The sequence below is a fragment of the Aquarana catesbeiana genome, linkage group LG01, assembly GCF_042186555.1.
Source record: "Aquarana catesbeiana isolate 2022-GZ linkage group LG01, ASM4218655v1, whole genome shotgun sequence".
In the NCBI taxonomy this organism is placed as follows: Eukaryota; Metazoa; Chordata; class Amphibia; order Anura; family Ranidae; genus Aquarana; species Aquarana catesbeiana.
The window spans coordinates 243,820,144-243,839,694 of record NC_133324.1 but is presented as its reverse complement, the minus strand read 5'-3'; the positions used below and the strand labels follow the sequence as shown (position 1 = coordinate 243,839,694).

Sequence of the window (19,551 nt, the reverse complement as noted above, 5' to 3'; positions counted from 1 at the left end):
TGTCCAGGGAGCCCGCAATGTGGGCACCCCAGCCAATCTTTGGTTCGACTCCCAGGTGCTGCCACCGCCATTCCTGGTAAGGGAACCAGGCAGTGAATCCTTTCGGCTTCACTGTTGGTTCCCTACCGCGCTGCACTTTTTAATTTGCCCAGTGGTGGGAGAAGGAGGGGGGGCTGAACTTCCAGTAGATCGGGCTGTGGCCCATCTCCCGGAAGTCGGGAAGGGGACCTGTCAAAAATGGGTCCCCTTTGCCATCTCCCCCCCCCCCTCCCCCCTGAAAGGTGCCAAATGTAACACCGGAGGGGGGGGGGGGGAGCATATAAGCGGAAGTTACACATTTGGGTGGAACTCCGTTTTAACACAAAATCATTTTTGGAGACGAAATGTTTTGGTTTTTGTCTTTTTTTTTTTTTTTTGTATCACAAATTCCAAATCTATGCTTATGTTATATGGAAAAACTGAGAACAAGTTGAAAAAAGAAATTTTTTTCCAATTACTACCAAGATATGTCAATAGTAATGTCTATTACCCATGTATTATATGGGTGTAATTATAAAAAAAACTTCATCCTATTTGTGATGTTATAATTCTGAATCATTTTGCTTTATGTATAACCATGTTATGCTTTGTGACCTTTGCAACATATTGTAATTACTTTATGGAAATCAATAACAAAAAAAAACTTTGTCCTGTAAAACTGCATGTATAGTCATTTATGTAAATGCTGGCAGTCGAATGTTACTAGGCTATTTTCTCTCATATTGGATGTTCTTCATTCATAAGAATAGCATGCATCAGGAAAATACCACACTGTGGACACTAGATGTAGCTGATGATCAGAGGAAATAAATATGTATTTCCTCTGATCATCAGCAACAACTAATGGACATAATGCTACAATTTTCTGATTCACACATTTAGCAGTTTCACAGGACAAATAGCCCTGTGATTTTTTTTTTTCTTATAAATACACCCATTAAAGTAGGGGAAAGGTAGAATTGTACCATTTTTCTCGGTCTGTGTCCCTGATGCAAATTTGCCTCTTTTCCTGTCTAATAAAACCATTGTCACTGAGATAGAAACTGGGGGGGGGGAGGGGGGGGGGGTCTCCATAATAGAGTCTTGGAAAGCAGTAAAAATCGGGCAGGGTTTTTAAGCCTTCTCCACTCTATCCAAAAGTTTTGGCTTGATATACACTTCAACTACTTGCCTACTGGGCACTTTTACCCCCTTCCTGCCCAGACCGGTTTTCAGCGCTGTCGCATTTTGAATGACAGTTGCGTGGACATACAACGCTGTACCCAAAGAACATTTTTATCTGAGACAGATAGAGCTTTCATTTGGTGGTATTTAATCACCATTGTGTTTTTATTTATTTTGCTAAAAAAAACAATTTTTTTTTTGCGTAGTATCTGTTATAAAATTTTGTAAATAAGTAATTTTTCTCCTTCACTGATAAGGAGGCACTGACTGGCATCACTGCTGGGCATGGTTGGGGCTGCACAAATAATCAGGGCACTGATGATCAGTGCCCTAATTATCAGTGCAGATCTCTCTTGTGAGGAATGCCGCTGATTGGCTCTCCTCTCCTCACACGCTGTCAGTGTGAGGAGAGGAATGTCGTTAACCAGCATTTCCTTGTTTACATGTGAGCAGCTGTGATTGGATACAGCTGATCACATGGGTAAAGAGCTCCATCATCAGCTCTTTACCAAGATCAGTGATGTGCCGTGTCACAGGGACAGAGCACAACACAGATTGTGTGAGTGGGACGGCGTCATATGACGTTTTTCCAGAATGAGAGAGCTGCCGTGTGCCCATCAATTCACAATATGGCGTGCGGGAGATGGTTAAAATGTTTCTAAAGGCTTAAGGTTTTTTTTTTCTTTCACTAATGCATTCTGTGCATTAACGTGGAACTAAACTCTTCTATCGTTTTCAGCCAGAAAAGCTGCCATTCTGGCCTCTGTTTGATCTTCACACGTGATCAGTTTTAATGGGAATGTAAGGCTCTATTCACACCCGAGCATAGCGCAACGACAGCTGCTACAGTGCGTTTTTTAGTGGAGCTTTTTTGAAGGCGGCACCGTTCATTTGAATGGACCTCCCTCCGCTTCAAAGAAGCTCATGTACCAAATTTTGGCACAGAGCCAGGAGCGTTTTTTTGTTGCTCGACAATCGTGGCAAAATACCACTGCGTTTGGGGTGCCATTAAGAAATAAGTTCCAATTTTTTTTTTTTTTTTAATTTTTGTATTTATTTAAAAATCTTTTTTCATAAACGCAAAGAAACAGTAAACATAGCCACCATTGGAAGAGACATAGTTGGTAAAAACAATCAGTATACCTACATATAGCATGAAAGGGTAAACCCGAGTAACCCACACACTCCCAAGGACAAAATTGGGGGGCAGACGGAGAGAAATAAGATTTCTAGAAATTATAGGTGCCAAGAACCCCCAGAAAGAAGATCCACACTCTCACACACTCACAAAATATACGCATTAGCGCCACAATACCCTGCTTAACCAACAAAAGAGAGTAATGCCGCGCACACACGATCGGACATTCTGACAACAAAATCCTGGATTTATTTCCGACGGATGTTGGCTCAAACTTGTCTTGCTCAGAAATTCCGAACGTCAAGAACGCGGTGATGTACAACACGTATGACGAGCCGAGAAAAATGAAGTTCAATAGCCAGTGCGGCTCTTCTGCTTGATTCCGAGCATGCGTGGAATTTTGTGCGTTGGAATTGTGTGCACATGATTGGAATTTCCGACGACGGATTTTGTTGTCGGAAAATTTGAGAACCAGCTCCCAAATTTTTGTTGTCGGAAATTCTGACAACTAATGTCTGATGAAGCCTACACACGGTCGGAATTTCTGACAACAAGCTCACATCGACCATTTGTTGTCGGAAATAATGACCGTGTGTACGTGGCATTAGAGTTAAAACCCCAAAATAGCTAGCCCAGACACTGTTTACAGACCATCCAAATAAAACCAAAAGCAATGCCAGAGATAGCATAGAGACATTTCAGGTAAGTTGTGAGGACAAGACTTCATCCCGGAATGACTCAGAGACATCTAACCATGGTTGCCAACACATTCCAAATTTTGCCGCAATTCTGGAATTATTCTTTTTTTACTATTCTTTTTCTGGAGCCTAACTGTTTTTTGAAACTGTTAATTCGCTGGGTTTAGTTCCACAAAAAAAAGTTTAAACAGGATCCCCCAGCCCCCACTTGTGCTTACCTGAGCCTGATCTCAATCTCAATCCAGCTCTGTGCCCAAGAGCAGTGGCTCGCTCTGCTTTCTCCCTCCTCACAGTGCAGATTAATAGTAGCACCTGTGAGAGGGCAGGGCCAAGCTGCAATGTCTGTGTCTATAAACGCAGGCAGCATTGCTCGGGATCGAGTCCGCACAAGTGCTCCAATAGGAAGCAGCTTCTTATGGGGGCATTCGCTAAAGTAGTGGAGAAAGGAGCCAAAACCATTGCACAGAGCAGGTAAGTATAACATTTTTGTCACTGGGAAAAAAAAGTTTACCACTTTAATGTCTCACATTTTTGTAGGATTCTCACATGTTCAAATATAATATCTCTATCTTTTTTGATATACAGCTAAATAAAAGTATTTTCAGTCTGAGTATTATTGCAGTTTTTAATAGCTGATTTTGGATTTATATAAATAAATATATCAGGTTTGTAAAAGCTTCTGTAAGAAATAAATGGGGCTGATCTCTGGTTGTTGTTTTAGGACAGCCTACTTCTCAGTATCCTCTAGATGGCACCATTTAGCAAGAATTTCAGCAAGCTTGGTAAAATTGGAATGTCATGTTTGATCTGAACTACCACATATTCTTTCTAGTTTTACAGCAAAGACGTATTAGTGGTTCTGTCAATGTATTTTTTTTACTTTCAATCCTTTTTTCTTGAAAATACTGCAGAATACAGAGTATCAAAAAGAACAAAGGCCAGAGCCCTGGCCACAGCATAAGAACATGAGCATAATATAATAAACATTACAAAAGATAAGAACCTAGGCTACACTTCGCCTCACTGGTAGAGTTTGTGCCATATACTGTAGTACACAGAAAAGTGCTTACAATGGCAATTGGGAGTACCCAAACATTCCCAGAGACCATGGAGGCCGGTGGCACCCATTAAGAAAAGATACATACTGGGAAAAATTGCTTCTGCCAACTTTTTAATACTGTCAGTATCCCAATGGGAAGATATCCCCCTCACTACTTGTTCCAATGAAATGAGCGGCTGTGAGGGGAAATGTCCCAAACATAAATCCCAATTTCCAGTTCTGATTTGCCAACCTGTACTTTAACTGTTTCTGCAGGGCAGGTGTCCACATTTAAAGAAATGTTCTCACAGTAACACCAGAGGAAATTATGGGAAATTTTCCCATTGGGGATATGGATATCATTTAAAATAGAGGTTCTACCTCTTCCCTATTCTTCTGAATAATGCAAAGTGTTTTGCTTGGAGTGGAGTTCTGCTTTAAATAGGAATGAATTGAGCTAAAAAGAAATTGATATCTGACTTTAATTTGCATGTAACCATTGTGTTAATTTTCTTTATAGATGATGAAGTTAATCTTTTAGTAGTTGTCGTGGATGTGAACCCCATATGGTGGGGAAAGCAAGCACTCAATCAGTCTGCTGTAAGTACATTGGAATGTATTTTAAGGAGTCCTGAAATCTAAATCTGTGAGTATTTTCAACCAACATTTACTTATTTGGTTTAATAGGTAACACTTCCAAAATGCATGGATGCAGTCATGGTGATGGGAAATTCACATTTATTTATGGGTCGTAACAACAAACTTGCTGTGATTGCCAGTCATTTACAAGAAAGGTATGGGAGTTTTTATTTCATCACAAGCATTCAGATTGTACCTGTCTTTACTTAGGTATCAGAACAATGAAAGAAAAATTACTGCTAGAATACTGCAATTCACCTTAAAGTGGAATTCTGGCTTTACACTTAACTAACCTTAAAACTGTCCCCTCATCCCTCCTTCACCTATGCTGACTAATCCTGAGTAAAAAAAGATGTATATACTTAACTGATTTCAACCGTCTCTGGTCTGGTAACATGACCTCCCCTGTGTCAGTCAGTGGTGGCTGCAGGGGAGAGGAGAGAGCGCTCTGACAATGGCTAGTAAAGCCCGGAGCAGTGACATCACCAGTTAATTCCAAGGGCTTCATATATTTATTCACCGCCACTGGACATCTTTTTATACACAGGTTAGTTAGCATAGGTGTTGGGGTAGTTTTAGGGCTTGTTAGGAGTATAGTGGGTGGGAATTCCAGTTTAATTAATGTAGTATTAAATCTGAAGCGTTTTTAGGGATGTGTTTTTATTGATGTGTACAGTATAGGGAGATACAACGCTAGTCACTGCATGCAAGGGTGATTCCATAGGACGCTCCCAGAGAAAAGAGCCACCTTGACACAGGAAGTACCCTGTTTGGAAGTATGAAGTGTACTTCCGTCCAACCCAGGCCACGGCGCAGGACGACTGTCTTCTGGGACCTGTGCCTGTCCCAGAAAACAAGCTGGCCATTTACAAAGCGCTGCGCGATTTGTCCATGCGCAGTAGGAAACTGGCAGTGAAGCAGCAAGGCTCCACTGCCGGTTTCCCTTAGTTAGAATGGCCGCACCTGCACCTGATCCGATGGACGGATCAGCCTCAGGCGGGGCAGCATGGTGGACTCCCTGGACAGGTAAGTGCCTTATTAAAAGTCAGCAGCTACAGTGTTTGTAGCTGCTGACTTTAAAAAAAAAAATGTTTGTGGCTGGAACCTGGAATATAGGCAAGGATTAAAAGATGAAGCTACATACTGAGAAAATGGTTAAATGAGCTGCCGAAAGTGCTTAAGAAGGGTTTGATATTACTTTATGTAAACCTGTCACTTTACCTCTTTTACAGGCAAAATACCCCCTGGCCTCTTAGAGATGCCTGGTACTTCCACAGTTAGGGGAGCATGTGACTTTTTCCCCTTTCTTCAATGATGCAGATCTTGGTGTCTAAACAGCAATTTGCTTGGTTTGAGCACTGTCACACTGAGGCAGGGGGAAGGCTTTTATTCTTTGATAAACTCCCGAGATAGAAAAAGACACAAAAACACATGACTTAGGAAGTGTTATTTACACACGATTTCTCCTTATTTTACAGTCGCCTCCTTTTCCCAGGAAAACAGTGGAAGAGTGGAGACTTGTCTGGGGAGTCTTCCATTTTTGAATCAAATATATCAGGAAGTAAGGATGGCAAATACGAATTACTGACAGCAGCCAATGACATGATTGCTGAAGATATCAGAGATCTTATGACCAAAAGTAAGAAGTACCGAAAGAAAATATGTCACATGTGTGATCCTAAAACATTGCTTTAAGATTAAAGTGTCTAGCATTCTGTAACTGGTAGTTCATCAAGAAGAAAACCTGTATATCTATATCTTTCAATCCCCTGATAAAATCTATTTTATCATGGTTTTCCTTGGGTTTTTTTTTTTTTTTTGCTAGCAAATTACTTAGAACCCCAAAACATTATATATATTTTTTTCTAACACCCTAGAGAATAAAATGGTGGTTGTCGCAATACTTTGTCACACCGTATTTGCGCAGCAGTCTTACGAGTGCACTTTTTTTGAAAAAAATACACTTTTTTTTATATTGTGAAAGATAATGTTACGCCAAGTAAATTGATACCCAACATGTCGCGCTTCAAAATTGCGCTCCCGCTCGTGGAACGGCGACAAACTTTTACCCTTAAAAATCTCCATAGGCAACGTTTAAAAAACTCTACAGGTTACATGTTTAGAGTCACAGAGGAGGTCTGGTGCTAGATATATTGCTCTCGCTCTAACGATCGCGGCGATACCTCACGTGTGGTTTGAACACCGTTTTCATATGCTGGCACGACTTACGTATGTGTTCGCTTCTGCGCGCAAGACGGGGCTTTTTTCTTATTTATTTTACTTTTTTATTTTTATTTTTACTCGGTCATTTTAAAAAAATATATTTGGTCACCTTTATTCCTATTACAAGGAATGTAAACATCCCTTGTAATAGAAAAAAAAGCATGGCAGGACCTCTTAAATATGAGATCTGAGGTCCATAAGACCTCAGATCTCATATTTACACTATGAAAAAAAATAAATTTCCCTTTTAAGAATATTGGGCAGAAGTGATGTTTGATGCCGCTTCCGCCATCTAATGCTATGGAGCTGAGTGGGGGCCATCTTTCCCTCACTTAGCTCTAGGCTGTGGACGTGACAGGACCCGATCGTCTCCGCCGCTACCGACGGCTCCATGGACCGTAGCAGTAGGGGGGAGGGCCCTCTCCCGCCCCCGATAAAAGTGATATTGCGGCAAATCCGCCACTGAGACCATTTTTATTTGAAAGTGGACCGCCCACTGAAGGTGAGGATACCGGGGTTATGGCAGCTATCTGCTGCCATAACCCCGGTATTCCTCTTCAAACAGCCGCCGTATAATGACGGCAGGTGTAAGTGGTTAAAGCATACTTTTTACCATAATATTCTGTGTGGCATTACAGTGGCTAAGTGGTTAGCACTTCCGTCTGACAGCACTAACCTGCCTGGAGCTTGCATGTTTTCCCTGTTCCTGCATAGGTTTCCTCCAAGTACTCTGGCTTCCACCCACACTCCAAAGGCTCCTGTCTGACATTAGCCCTAGTATGTGTGAATGTGAATTTGGGACCTTAGATTGTAAGCTCCTTGAGGGCAGGGACTGATGTGAATGTACAGTATATATGTAAAGCACTGGGTAAATTGTCAGCACTGTATAAGTGCCTGTAATAAATAAGTGTGGGTGCTTGTAATTTGCTTTTCATATATGTTTAATAAACCTAAAAAATGGACCAAAGATGGTAAAAAGGAGCTATAGCAAAAATGAACAGAAGTCGGGTCATGTTGTTACTATTATAGTAGGATATATGATAGGGGGTTTACTTGGAATTAAAATTCAATAGACTAAATAGACTCCCTTCATATCTTTCTGTTCTGGTGCGTTACGTTAACATACTTGCATTAACGTTCATTTGAATGGGCTGTAAATGCAGTAAAACATACAAAAGTGAAAAACACATCTCCACCTTTATTTCCAGTGCATCACACTGGTAGTGCTTTACCATGCATTGTGGTGTGCGGCAACCCATGTGCATTGTCTTAGTGTTTTGGGGTGCCATTAAAAATGAATTGGCAGGGCAACACACTAAGGCAAGTGACATGCAACACATAGATGTTAAGAGACCCTAAACTGTTTACTATAGGGGGAGGAATATGTAAGATTGCCTTCTCCAGTGTGGGAAAGAGTAGCTATAGCTTGATTTAGGGGGAAATGGTTAGACATTGAAAAAATGATGTCAAATAGCTGGGGATAGGGCTAGAGGAATGGCCTTCTCAATTTCACTCCATTATCACTCACGTCCTTATAGCAGCCCGCCTCTCCCTTGCTCGGAAATGGAAATCTGCTACGTCCCCGACCATCTCTCAGCTTATCATAATTTTAAACCAGCTCTTCTACCGGGAATATATCTTTGCCAGGGCTCAGAAACTGGGAACCCTGAATTTCTGACACTAGAAGCTCACCACTACTTTAGCATAACATTTACTCTGTATAAGGAGAAGAATGGGTCTTGCACATGATGCCTGGACCCTAGCCCATCTTGCCTATCTTTTCTCTATCCTCGTTTAATATCTACTAACCGCACACTAGCCTTTACTTATTTACTGTTCGGACCTGTTGCACATGTACAACATATGATGCACTCTCTTAATTTACTGGCTACAGTGTTTATATTATTATTTAACACACATTGACTCTGTATGCTCCTTGAAAAAATGTTCCTGTATCTTTACCCTTATTTGTGTAGTCTATGCATTACTTTATTAGTGTTAAAAAACAAATAAAAAATTAGGACAAATAGACCTTCATTAGAGTTTTTCAAACCGTGGGAAGGTTTAGAACCACTATCAGGATTTTATTGCCGATTGTTGCGCCTAGGGAAGATTTCCCCTCACTTCTGTCCCTTTGACCATGGTGAAGTTGAAGTATTCAACTTAGAATAGTAGTAATAAATAAAAAAAATGGTTCTAAACTTCTCCTGTTGTATCTAAAAAATAAATAAAGTGTTTTTTTAATTCCTGGCACTTCACATACTCCCTTCTTCTTTCTTTTTTTTTTTTTTTTTTAAGTCAGGCAAAGGTTTATTGAGATGTCACAAATTTGTACAAGCAGACAATAAAAGTACATGTAGTTCACATGAGATATCAATTCAGAATACCAGTATTGTAATTCACGCCATGGGAATATGCTAATTGCCCTTTAAAGCCGTATCTAGGGCCATGCACAATTGGGACACTAGGGCCACCATAACAAAGCAGACAAGCATTAAACATTTGGAAAGCAAGGGCATAAGAATTTCAGCCATAGCATTACCAGCTAAATTAAACATATTCATTCTTGTGATATATTTCACAACAATAACCTTTCCATTACTAAAACTGCTGGGGTCTAACCGGAAGAAGCCAACCAGCTACCCCATACCTTCTCAAATTTGGAAAAGCTGCCCCTACCAAATACTCCTTTTGAATGGTAAAGTCATTTGGGAGGGCAGCAGAACCAAACAGCATTCAAACCTGTGTCTGAAATATGACTCTTCTTCGCAGGCACTGAATTGAAAGGACAGCGGACAGATACTATGTTGGCAGGATCCTTAGCAAAAGCTCTTTGCTGTATCCTTTTCATTATGCATTCATTAAGGGTCATTAGGAAATATTTAATTTACATTGATGGTCAGTGGGAGGAATTCACCCCTTACAGAGGCGATAGGAATGCTAGCCCTGCAGCTAACCTTAAAGTTCATTGATGTCATGCAGTTGGTTATGTTAAGTGATGTTGACCCTGGAACTATGCAAGCACCGTCAAATAGGCGGTCAGTCTGCCGCAGCTCAAGGAACACCTTGGATCTCTGGAGGTACCGATGGTTCCATGGTTGAAATGACTATCTTAAAGTTGTGTGAACCCTAAAAGTGAACTTCTGCAGTTTGAACCCTGTCATTTTGTTAAATCTGTTTAAAAAGTACAAAAAAAACTGTTGATCTTGTCAGAAATTTTAGATCTGTCCCGTGTCCTCTGCACATTTGCTGTGTTATCACAAAGAGTCTATTGTTATCTGGGACTGAAGAATTGTTACCATTTGGCACCTTTTACACGGGCACCTCCGCTAAGCAGAATCCACTTGTTCAGCTGAGGCAGTCGGATGGAAACGCACAGGCGATCCGATCTGCCGGACGGATGGAGAATAGGACCACTATCCATCTGTTTTTGGCGGACAGGATCGGATCAGATGGCGGCGGGTGCCACTGAACATGTGTCCATGCACATCCACGGCTCCATAGAAGAGACTGCAGGGTCCGATCAGGTCATCCTGAAAAACTGACAGGCGGACCTGAACGGACAGCCCGTGTGAAAGGAGCCTTCATGTGTGGAGATCTGAGAGTGGGAGTAGCTGAGTGGTTTAGCAAAAGACACCTGGCAGGGCTGGAAAAACTCAGTTTACAAAATTGCTGTGTGTTGCCAGGCCACAAAAGGACTTGGGAACAGAGTGCATTTCTGGCAAATCAACAGGTATTTTTCTGAACTTACAGGGTTCTTAAAGCGATAAAACATGGAAAAGGTGCATATATTGCAAAGATGTACTGCAAATGTCTTGACAAATGCTTTTAAAGTGTTTTATAAAGTCTTTTTTTTTTCAATAAAAATAACAAACGTGTTATACTTACAGTACCTGCCATATGCAGTGGATTTGCACAGAGCGGCCCCAATCCTCCTCTGCTCGAGTTCCTCTTTTGTGCTCCTGGCCCTTCCCTCCTGTTAAGTGCCCCCACAGCAAGTGGCTTGCTATGGGGGCACCCGAGCTGAGTCACAGCTCCCTGTGTCCATTCAGACACAGAGCTGCGGCCCAGCCCCGACCCTTCTCTCTCCTGATTGGCTGACTGACTTTTACAGCAGTGGGAGCCAATGGCGCTGCTGCTGTGCCTCAGCGTAACAGGAGGGAGAGTCTCAGACGGCCAAGACACTCGTGGACATCGCTGGACACAGATGGGGCTCAGGTAAGTATTAGGGGGGCAGACGGGGGCTGCTGCACATAGAAGGCTTTTTATCCTAATGCATAGAATACATTAGGATAAAAAAACCTTCTGACTTTACAAGCCCTTTAAGCCCGTGCCAATGGATTTTTGTTTGCATTAGATGGGTTTGGCATTTCCATACAGTTCAATAGGAATGCAAAAAACCTGCTTGAAGCAGGAGAAATGCATGTCAGAAAGAGGCCAACTGCAGGTCAGATCCTCCAGTCATTGAATACTGAATGAGGAGTCTCAAACCGACACAAGCTCAAAGCCCGTCAACATTAATGTAGAAGGTTAGTACATAGTGAAGGCAGCCTTGTTGTGGTATAAAGGAAGGGAGGGAAAATCTCCTCAATGGGGGCAAAGGCATTAAAGGGAAATAGAGCATGTAATTCCATCCTATCCTAACTAGATGCATGTGTTCTGCATTTATTTACATTCATGGCATACTCATTTATTCATATTTGTATTTATTATTTTTTTCTAATTCCTAAACATTTTCCTGATCATTAATGTCCAGACATTAACCGAATAAATAAAGAAACCAAAGGTACATGTTTTTAAACACCTTTATTCTAAGTTAATGTAAGGTTGCTACAGATTCTCAATGTCTAATATGTGTTTTTTTCTATATTATGTGCAGCTGGACAAGAAGTGAAATCTAGGATACTGGTGAGAAAATGGACTTGATCAAGTTTGTCTATTGCTGGTTTTCAGAGCATCCTCTAACAGGGCAGTTCTTTCTTTTGTCTGGTAATTTTTTGTAGGTCATTAAGGCAGCAGAAGATAGTGCTCTACAATATATGAACTTTATGAATGTCATATTTGCTTCTCAAAAACAGGTAATTCTACTTTGTGATTATAAGTCTCTAATTGTGTGGGTAAAGCTGATTAAGCGAATGCATTCTTCTTTTTCCTTTAGAATATTCTAATTGATGCTTGTGTATTGGACACAGACTCGGGACTCTTGCAGCAGGTAGGGGAGTAATTCAATCATGTCCTCTTTTATGTGCTTATAGCATGCGACAGTCACAGCTTTTCAGAGCAGAGAGTAGGGGCTGGGACCTATGACTACATTAGTGACATGATAGAAGTGCTTCATAACACTTTCGTCTTCTGTTCCTTGACAGCATTTTATCAGTCTGCCAATTGTCTAGACCTTTGGAATTTCTTGTGTAAGCATGAGGCCATTGTGTTGCAACATACTTGTGGGCCACAGCAGGGGCCCCCAAACTCTTCAGCTTATCAACCTATTCATGAAGTTTCAGATTGTTCATCAATGGATATATTAAATGGCTGAATAAATACTACTTTAAAACTTAGTGCTGCGAATAATAATATTATTGAGACTACTATTGACACTTCCTCTTGGTATTACAGTAGCAGATGCCATTATGGTTAAATACTGAATTTTTAGGAAATGCACAGCAGTCAGTTCTTCAGCACCACTGAATGCTACATTTTCAAACATTTTCCTTGCCACTCCAGGCATGACAATCACATTTTAGGTCTTGGCTTGGCTTGTTTCCATGGAATCAATCAATTTTACCAGCAACTGGAAAGCCACCCACCAAGATTCAAAATTATATTCTTACTTTATTAAAATGGCCAGCAGGAACAGATTCTATTCTGAAGAATTTTGAGTTAGGCACAGCACTTTCACAAAGAAAGAGCTGTGCCTAGCACAAAATATGTCAAAATAGAACCTGTCCTTTCTGGCTATTTTAATAAAGAATATTATTTTGCATCTCAGTGTGCAGCATTCCTGTGCCAGAATAGTACATGTATGTTTATCCTTTCTGCAAGTTGAAGGGTGGAAGATCACAGACATACCGTACCAAGACAACCCAAGAGCACTGTTGCTTCTGGCTTACCATTCAAACCTGGTAATGCTGTCTCTCCTCTAGCTACCTCACCTTAAGTACTAGGGACTGGAATTGAGCTCTGCAAAGGGCTTTAAAGATATTAGCTGACTCCAGTCGACCTCCTATGTTCAAAGGAGAAGTCCAGCCTGAGCTTGTTTGGCTAGGCTTCTTCAATGGGTCACCGGAGTGCAATTCGCTTTGCACTCCTGTGACCCATTTTCAGCAGAGAGCAGACTGAAGTCCACTCTCTGCTGTCATCACCAATATCGGTCCAGGCACCACGTCATCCTGGCTCTGGGAGTCTGGACTTGCCAGGTGCCTGGACTGATAGCTGTCTCAGCCTCTCAGCGAGTCGCTGAGATGGCCGCTCCCCGTCCCTCCACAGCCAAGCGCTATAGTGAGTGTGGAGAAGCAGAGCAGGAGAGCTGCTGATTGACAGTCAGCAGCTCGGTTCTCATTGCAGAGATGCTGGGGGACAGATGCAGCACTGGCCCGATGCTGCATACACCTAAGTAAGTATTAATCTGCAATAACCCCCATACCCATACTTCTTTTTTAAGGAATCCTTTATTGACCCCATAAAATTACTTGGCCTTCTTTTGATCCCCAGGCACCTTGAATAGCCCTGTCAAGTTTGTGGGGTCAATATTGACCACTTTGAGGAACCCTGGGCTAGTGTAAAGAATTACACTGTGTGCACAACTATTAGGCAAGTTGTATTTTTGAGGATTTATTTCATTATTGAACAACTACAGTGCTCTCGGTCAATCCAAAATTTTAATAAACCTCAAACCTGAATATTTAAGAAAGTAAAAGTGAGTTTTGGCTTTCTTAGAATATCTTTGTGTGCACAATTATTAGGAAACTATTAGTGTGCAGAATTATTATGCAACTAAATGAAAAACAAAAATTCAACCAATCAACTTTTTGCACAGCAGCAACCACAGCCTCCAAGACACTGTTCAGAGAGGTGTACTATTTTCCTTCACTGTCTAGTTCAGTGGTGGTCGGGTTCCAGCCTTCCTTATCTTGTCCATGTCTCTTGAGCACTGAACACCTTGTACTTCTGGGCACTCCAGGTAGGTTGCAGTTCTGGAATATGAAAGCACTGGACAACAATGTGTTCCTGGTAGCTTCACGTTTGATTCTTCACAAATCTTTGGCAGTTAATTTGTTTTTTTTTCTCAACACATATCTTGCGACCATGTTGACTATTTGCAATTACATGTTTGATGGATCTGTGATCACACCCCAATATCTTAGCCTTTTCAAGAGTGCTGCATCCCTCTGAAAGACTTTTTACAATTTTTGACTTTTCAGAATCAGTCAAATCTTTTTTTTTTTTTTTTGGCCCATTTTGCCTGAGGAAAAGAAGCTGCCTAATAACTTTACACTTTGATATAGAGTGATCTTCTTAGACCACATCTTCCCTAATTACACAAATGCACATCAACCGATATGCTTAAATACAATAAACATTCAAGTTTACACAGCTTGGAGTTGGACAGTATGCATAAAAATGATGATTTGGTCAAAATAGTCACTTGCCTAATAATTGTGCACACAGTGTAGAAATTCTAGATATTTGTGCATTCTTCTAACACTCACCTACCAAATCTACAGTGACCAAAATTTCTCTTTTTACAGCTATCTTTTTTTTTTCTGGTACAATGTTTTTATTAATGTATAAAAGGGGCAAACCAGATAACAAATTCCCACGCAGGGGCTATGGACATGAAACATAAGATAGAAGTTCACGTGAAAATACATAATAAAACATATTATGAGGGTATAGATTATAAACTGACACCGACCCGCAAGCCGAGGCCGGGGGTCAGTGTGTTATGTCTGAGCCTTGAGACCCAGGGGCTTTTAAAAAATAAAAATGGGGGGAGGAGGGGGCACAAAAAAAAAAATAAGTCACACGCACAACAGTGGGGGTGGGGGTGTAGAACAGAGCGGCGGGCAAGTGGCCCAGAAACGGGATGAGTAAGAAAGATGGACAAAGAGGAGGTGGGAAAGAGAAGGAAAGGTCCCCCAGGCTGGAGATGGGGCCAAATTAAATTTAGAGTCCTAGACTAGTCGGATGTAAAGTAGAGAATGCGTAGGACCACTACGGGGCCCACACCTTAAGAAATTTGGCATGGGAGTCGTGGAGGACACTGGACATTTTTCATGAAACATAAGGGTTGTCAAGGTATTCTTTACCTCCGAAAATGAAACAGCCAGCTTTTTCCATGCTCTTGCTATTGTTCGTTTGGCTGCGATGAATAAGTATGTGGCTAGTTTGTGCTGGTGAGAGAAAAGGCCTGGGATTGGGAAGGGTACATGAAATAGGGAGGATAGTAAGCCAAAGACCCTTTACCAGAATCCTACAAGACGGGGGCAAGACCACCATATTTGCAGTTCATCTCCTCGCTGGTCACAACCCCGGAAGCATCCGTCATTGCATGTTGGGTTTGATTTGGCGATACGGGCTGGGACCTAGTACCAGCGCAGGAGAAATTTATAGGCTCCCTCCAACGTGGCAATGTTAAAAGAGCACTTTGCTATGCTGGACCAGGCCTTACTCCAGTCTGCAAGATCTATGAGGGACAGAGCATGTTTCCATTTAAGCACATAGGAAAGGGTAGTGGAAGTGCCGCCAGCGCTTAGTAAGGAGTAGATCGTAGAGGTGGTGCCGCGAGCACCTGGGCAATGCTGGCAGGTATGCTCAAAGGCATTTGATATGGAAAGGAGCCAAGATGCCGGAGGGAAGATATCCAGTGTCACAGCTGAATGTAAGGGAAGAGTTGGGCTGGCGGAGCTTCATGGGTCTCTTGGATTGAAGACCACGTGGGGAAAGCGCGGGTACCAGGAAAAGTGACGAACCAGTGAAAACCCATGGGCAGGCCACCATGAGAAAATGTGGGGTTGTTCCAAGCCAGGTGGGAACATAGGGTTATTCAAAAGGGGAAGTAGCGGCAGGAATGGGGACATTGTCCTGCTCGGCGGCGGCTTTCAAGGACTGTACGAACGGAGCTCCCCCACTGCACAGAGATACAGATCTGTGACTAAGACGATCCTGCATTCTTTGGCAAACTTTTACCCACTGCAACTTTTCTAGAGCTGCCTGTGCATTTGGGGGTCCTCCGCTCTGCCCTTTGATTTTGGGGTTCCATTCTACAATCTCTGAGAATTTTTACTTATATACTCCATTAGGATGCCCCCTTTTGGTCTCTACTCTACCCGGGTTCCTCTGGGATAGTGCTGCCCCTGTTGAGGTTTACTTCTCTGGGGCCACACAAGGGGACCAGTGTGGACAAGGTGGAGCCAGTAACACGCCTGGCTATCCTTTTGGAGGTCTGGGGCGTCTTGCACGTACTCGCCCCCGGGATCTTGGCAGTGAGTCTCTGTGATTGATTATGCTAGGTGTGATTCCTCCTACAAGTTTCCCTGATGAAGGGATTCTTTAGTTAGTCCCGAAACGCGTAGGCCTAAGGTGGAAGATTATACGAATATACATTCGAATTCTACATCAGCATATCCATATCCTTGTTTTATTGTGTATGCAGTGAATTGTATTAGACGTTTTTCATATTGTCATATTTATATATTTTTGTATATTTGTATCAATAAAATAGTTTTTTACTACTTTGTTGCCTTTAAAGTCCCACCAACTCTTTGAGGGGTTTTCTCTCTTTTTCTGGAATGGGGACATAAGTTTGCCCGAGTACTGTATCGAGTCCCATAATTTCAGATTGCGTATCATGAGGGGGCTGGCAGAAGGAGGTCGCATTTTTAGGAGGTAGTCACAGTAAGGAAGAGATAGGGCCTGGCACGTAGTTAGGCACTTCCCGAAGAACCCATAGGGGGATATCAGACGTCACATGGAGAGTTGGGTAATTTGCGCTGCCGGATAATATTTCGCAATGTCCGGAACGCCCAGCCCGCCCCGTAACCTATGAGCATAGTGGGTAGAGCAGGAAACCGTGGGGCGCTTATTTGATGGTCATCTTGACCACGTAGATACGGCCGATCCAGGATAAGGTGGGGAATCGCCAAGATGTCATGAGAGCTGTGATAGTGCACAAAAGCGGGTAGTAGTTGGCGAAGAAAAGAGAAGCATAGAGGGGGTCAACTTGATACCCAAGTAGTCCAGTGAGGAGCTTGCCTAGCGGTAGGGGAAGGAAGATTGGAGATGTGAGGCTAGGGAACCTGGGAGAGTAATGTTCAGGGCAGGTGTTTTGTGTGGGTTGATTTGGAGGCCTGAAATAGCAGCAAAGCGGGTTAGAAGGGCCTGAAGGTTTGATAGGGTGACGATAGGATTGGTGAGGGTCAGGAGGGCACCGTGTGCGAACATGTTCAGTTTATAGCAATCACCCGCATAGGGGATCCCCTTGATGTTAGAGTCTGTCCTAAGGGCAATAGCCAGCGGTTCGAGGGCAAGAACAAAAAGGACCGGGGACAGAGGGCATCCTTGCCTCGTTCCCCTGGAGATGGGAAAGGAGGACGACAGGCAACCAGCATAGCGGACTGAGGCAGAGGGCGTTGAGTAGAGGGCCGTCAACCACGACAGGATTGAGTCTCCAAAACCCCAACGCTGTAGCACGTATTGCAAATAGTCCTACGAGAGGGTATCAAAGGCTTTATATATATCAAGCGAAAGGAGAAAATCGGGGATTTTGTGTTGCTGCAGTAAGGTGATCAAGTGGACAACTTTCCGGACATTGTCCCCCACCTGCCGGCCAGGTACGAAGCCAACCTAGTCTCTATGAACCAAGGATCGCAAATATTTGTTAATGCGGGAGCACAGGATTTTCCCTAAAAGTTTCATGGCTTCATTCAATAGGGAAAATGGGTGAAATGCTTGGGGTTCATAGGCCTCTTCGGTAGTCTTGGGAATCGTGGAGATGTGAGCCCGTAATGAGTCTGGGGAGGTCAGCGTACCTTGTTTCATGCAGTTAAAGTGGGCCGTCAGGTGAGGAAGCAAGAGGGGAGAAAACTTGCAATAGTATAGTCCTGTGAAACCATCTGGGCCCGGAGCCTTTGAAACACGAATGCCCTTAATGGGCTGAGTACACCACGCTGGGTGTGGACCACATCTTAGATAAGGCGGGTGGCTCGACCGCCTGACACATGGTCACGATAGCTCAAAATACAGCAAAAAGAATGGGGGGGGGGATAACTAGCAGAGCCAACTATAGAAGAAGCCCAGGCTAAAGGGGTAAGGCAAGCCCGTTAGACAGGCGCTAGCAATCAGCCTGAGAGTGAGTTACATTAAGAAACTGCTAATTGAACTTTCTTTTTGTCCTATAAAAGTAATAAACACATATAGGATAAACAACCCCTGAGATTCAGAACATGCAGTTAGACTGATTCCCAGCCAGCCAGCCAAGGGGATCAGCCATAAAGTCTGTCAAGGGGTCTCCTGAAGCCAGCCACCTCGCTTAGGCGCCAACAAGAAGCGGGCCCCTGGAGAGTCCGAGTAGACTAGTAAAAAAAAGTTGGACATTAAATATCAGCCTGAAAATGAGTTACAGCAATTAAGCGCAACATAAACATGCAGTTCAAAATTATCTTAAAGCAGTAATAAACACAATATACAAACAACCCTTAAGATGCATATCGTGTAGTCAGACTTACCCCCAGCCATCTGGTTAAGGGGGTCAGTTATGGGGTCCATCCAGAAATCCCCCGAAGCCAGCCACCAACCGCTATCGCAAGCGAGGGGCGGGCCCCCTGGAGAGTCCGGATAAAATAAGTGGCATAAACATTGCTGGTTGAGGCCCAGTTAGGAGCAAGCAGGAGGTAGGGGAGGGAAAGCAAGGGTTCAGGAGTGGCAGGGATGGGGGGGAGGGGAAGGAAAGGAAAGGGGAGGAGGGGAAGGGGGCATGGCGAGCTCCTATGTACCGTGCGCCCTCAGGACCATACGTTCAAAGAGACGTATCAGACCAAACAGAGGGGTTCTGGTATCTGTGCCTCAGCTTAAGGATTCAGTGGTGTTCACTCAACGTGAAAGTTCAGAGTAAGGATCATGAGGGGGTGGCTTGGGTGGTGAGTGTCAATGAAAGTCAGGTGCCACATGTATGGGGGTGAGCTAATAGGTTCGGAAGTCCCGGAGCAGCACAGTTGAATCCTACAGGATACGAAAAGGAATGCAAGGGCTCAGAGGTAGTCGTTCAGCACGCTTGACGCTTCAGGAGGTGAGTGGATAGGTGAAGTAGAGGACAATCATAAACATGGGAGGGGAGGCAGACATCGAAGCCTGCAACAGCAGGCTGAGGGTAGGGGGGAGGACACCCAGCCTGACTAAAGTACGGTCATCAGTGGGCTTGTGCAAATTGAAAAAAGTAAAATGCCATTATCTTATGCAGTGGAAGGAGGTTGCAAAAGGGAAAGTGTCTGATCCAACCAACATGTACGGGGATGGCGGGCAAAAAATGGGAAGATCCGGGGGACCATAAAAAAGGAGGAAAAGGACAGGACTCACAGTTTCAGAAGTCATCCTGGGTCATAACGCTGAGAGTC

At 43.1% G+C, this 19,551-nt stretch overlaps 1 protein-coding gene across 2 annotated transcripts in view; it reads left to right on the top strand.

Annotated features, from left to right (window-relative positions):
- The window catches only part of GTF2H3 (general transcription factor IIH subunit 3), a 35,570-nt gene that overhangs the window by 2,683 nt on the left and 13,336 nt on the right, over window positions 1–19,551 (top strand). For both annotated transcript variants that reach the window (XM_073627035.1, XM_073627045.1), the window contains 8 exons: window positions 4,599–4,678; window positions 4,766–4,872; window positions 6,196–6,356; window positions 9,713–9,778; window positions 11,697–11,726; window positions 11,820–11,848; window positions 11,944–12,018; window positions 12,099–12,152. In XM_073627035.1, coding sequence (XP_073483136.1) covers window positions 4,599–4,678; window positions 4,766–4,872; window positions 6,196–6,356; window positions 9,713–9,778; window positions 11,697–11,726; window positions 11,820–11,848; window positions 11,944–12,018; window positions 12,099–12,152 — 602 coding nt within the window. The remainder of the gene's footprint in view (window positions 1–4,598; window positions 4,679–4,765; window positions 4,873–6,195; window positions 6,357–9,712; window positions 9,779–11,696; window positions 11,727–11,819; window positions 11,849–11,943; window positions 12,019–12,098; window positions 12,153–19,551) is intronic.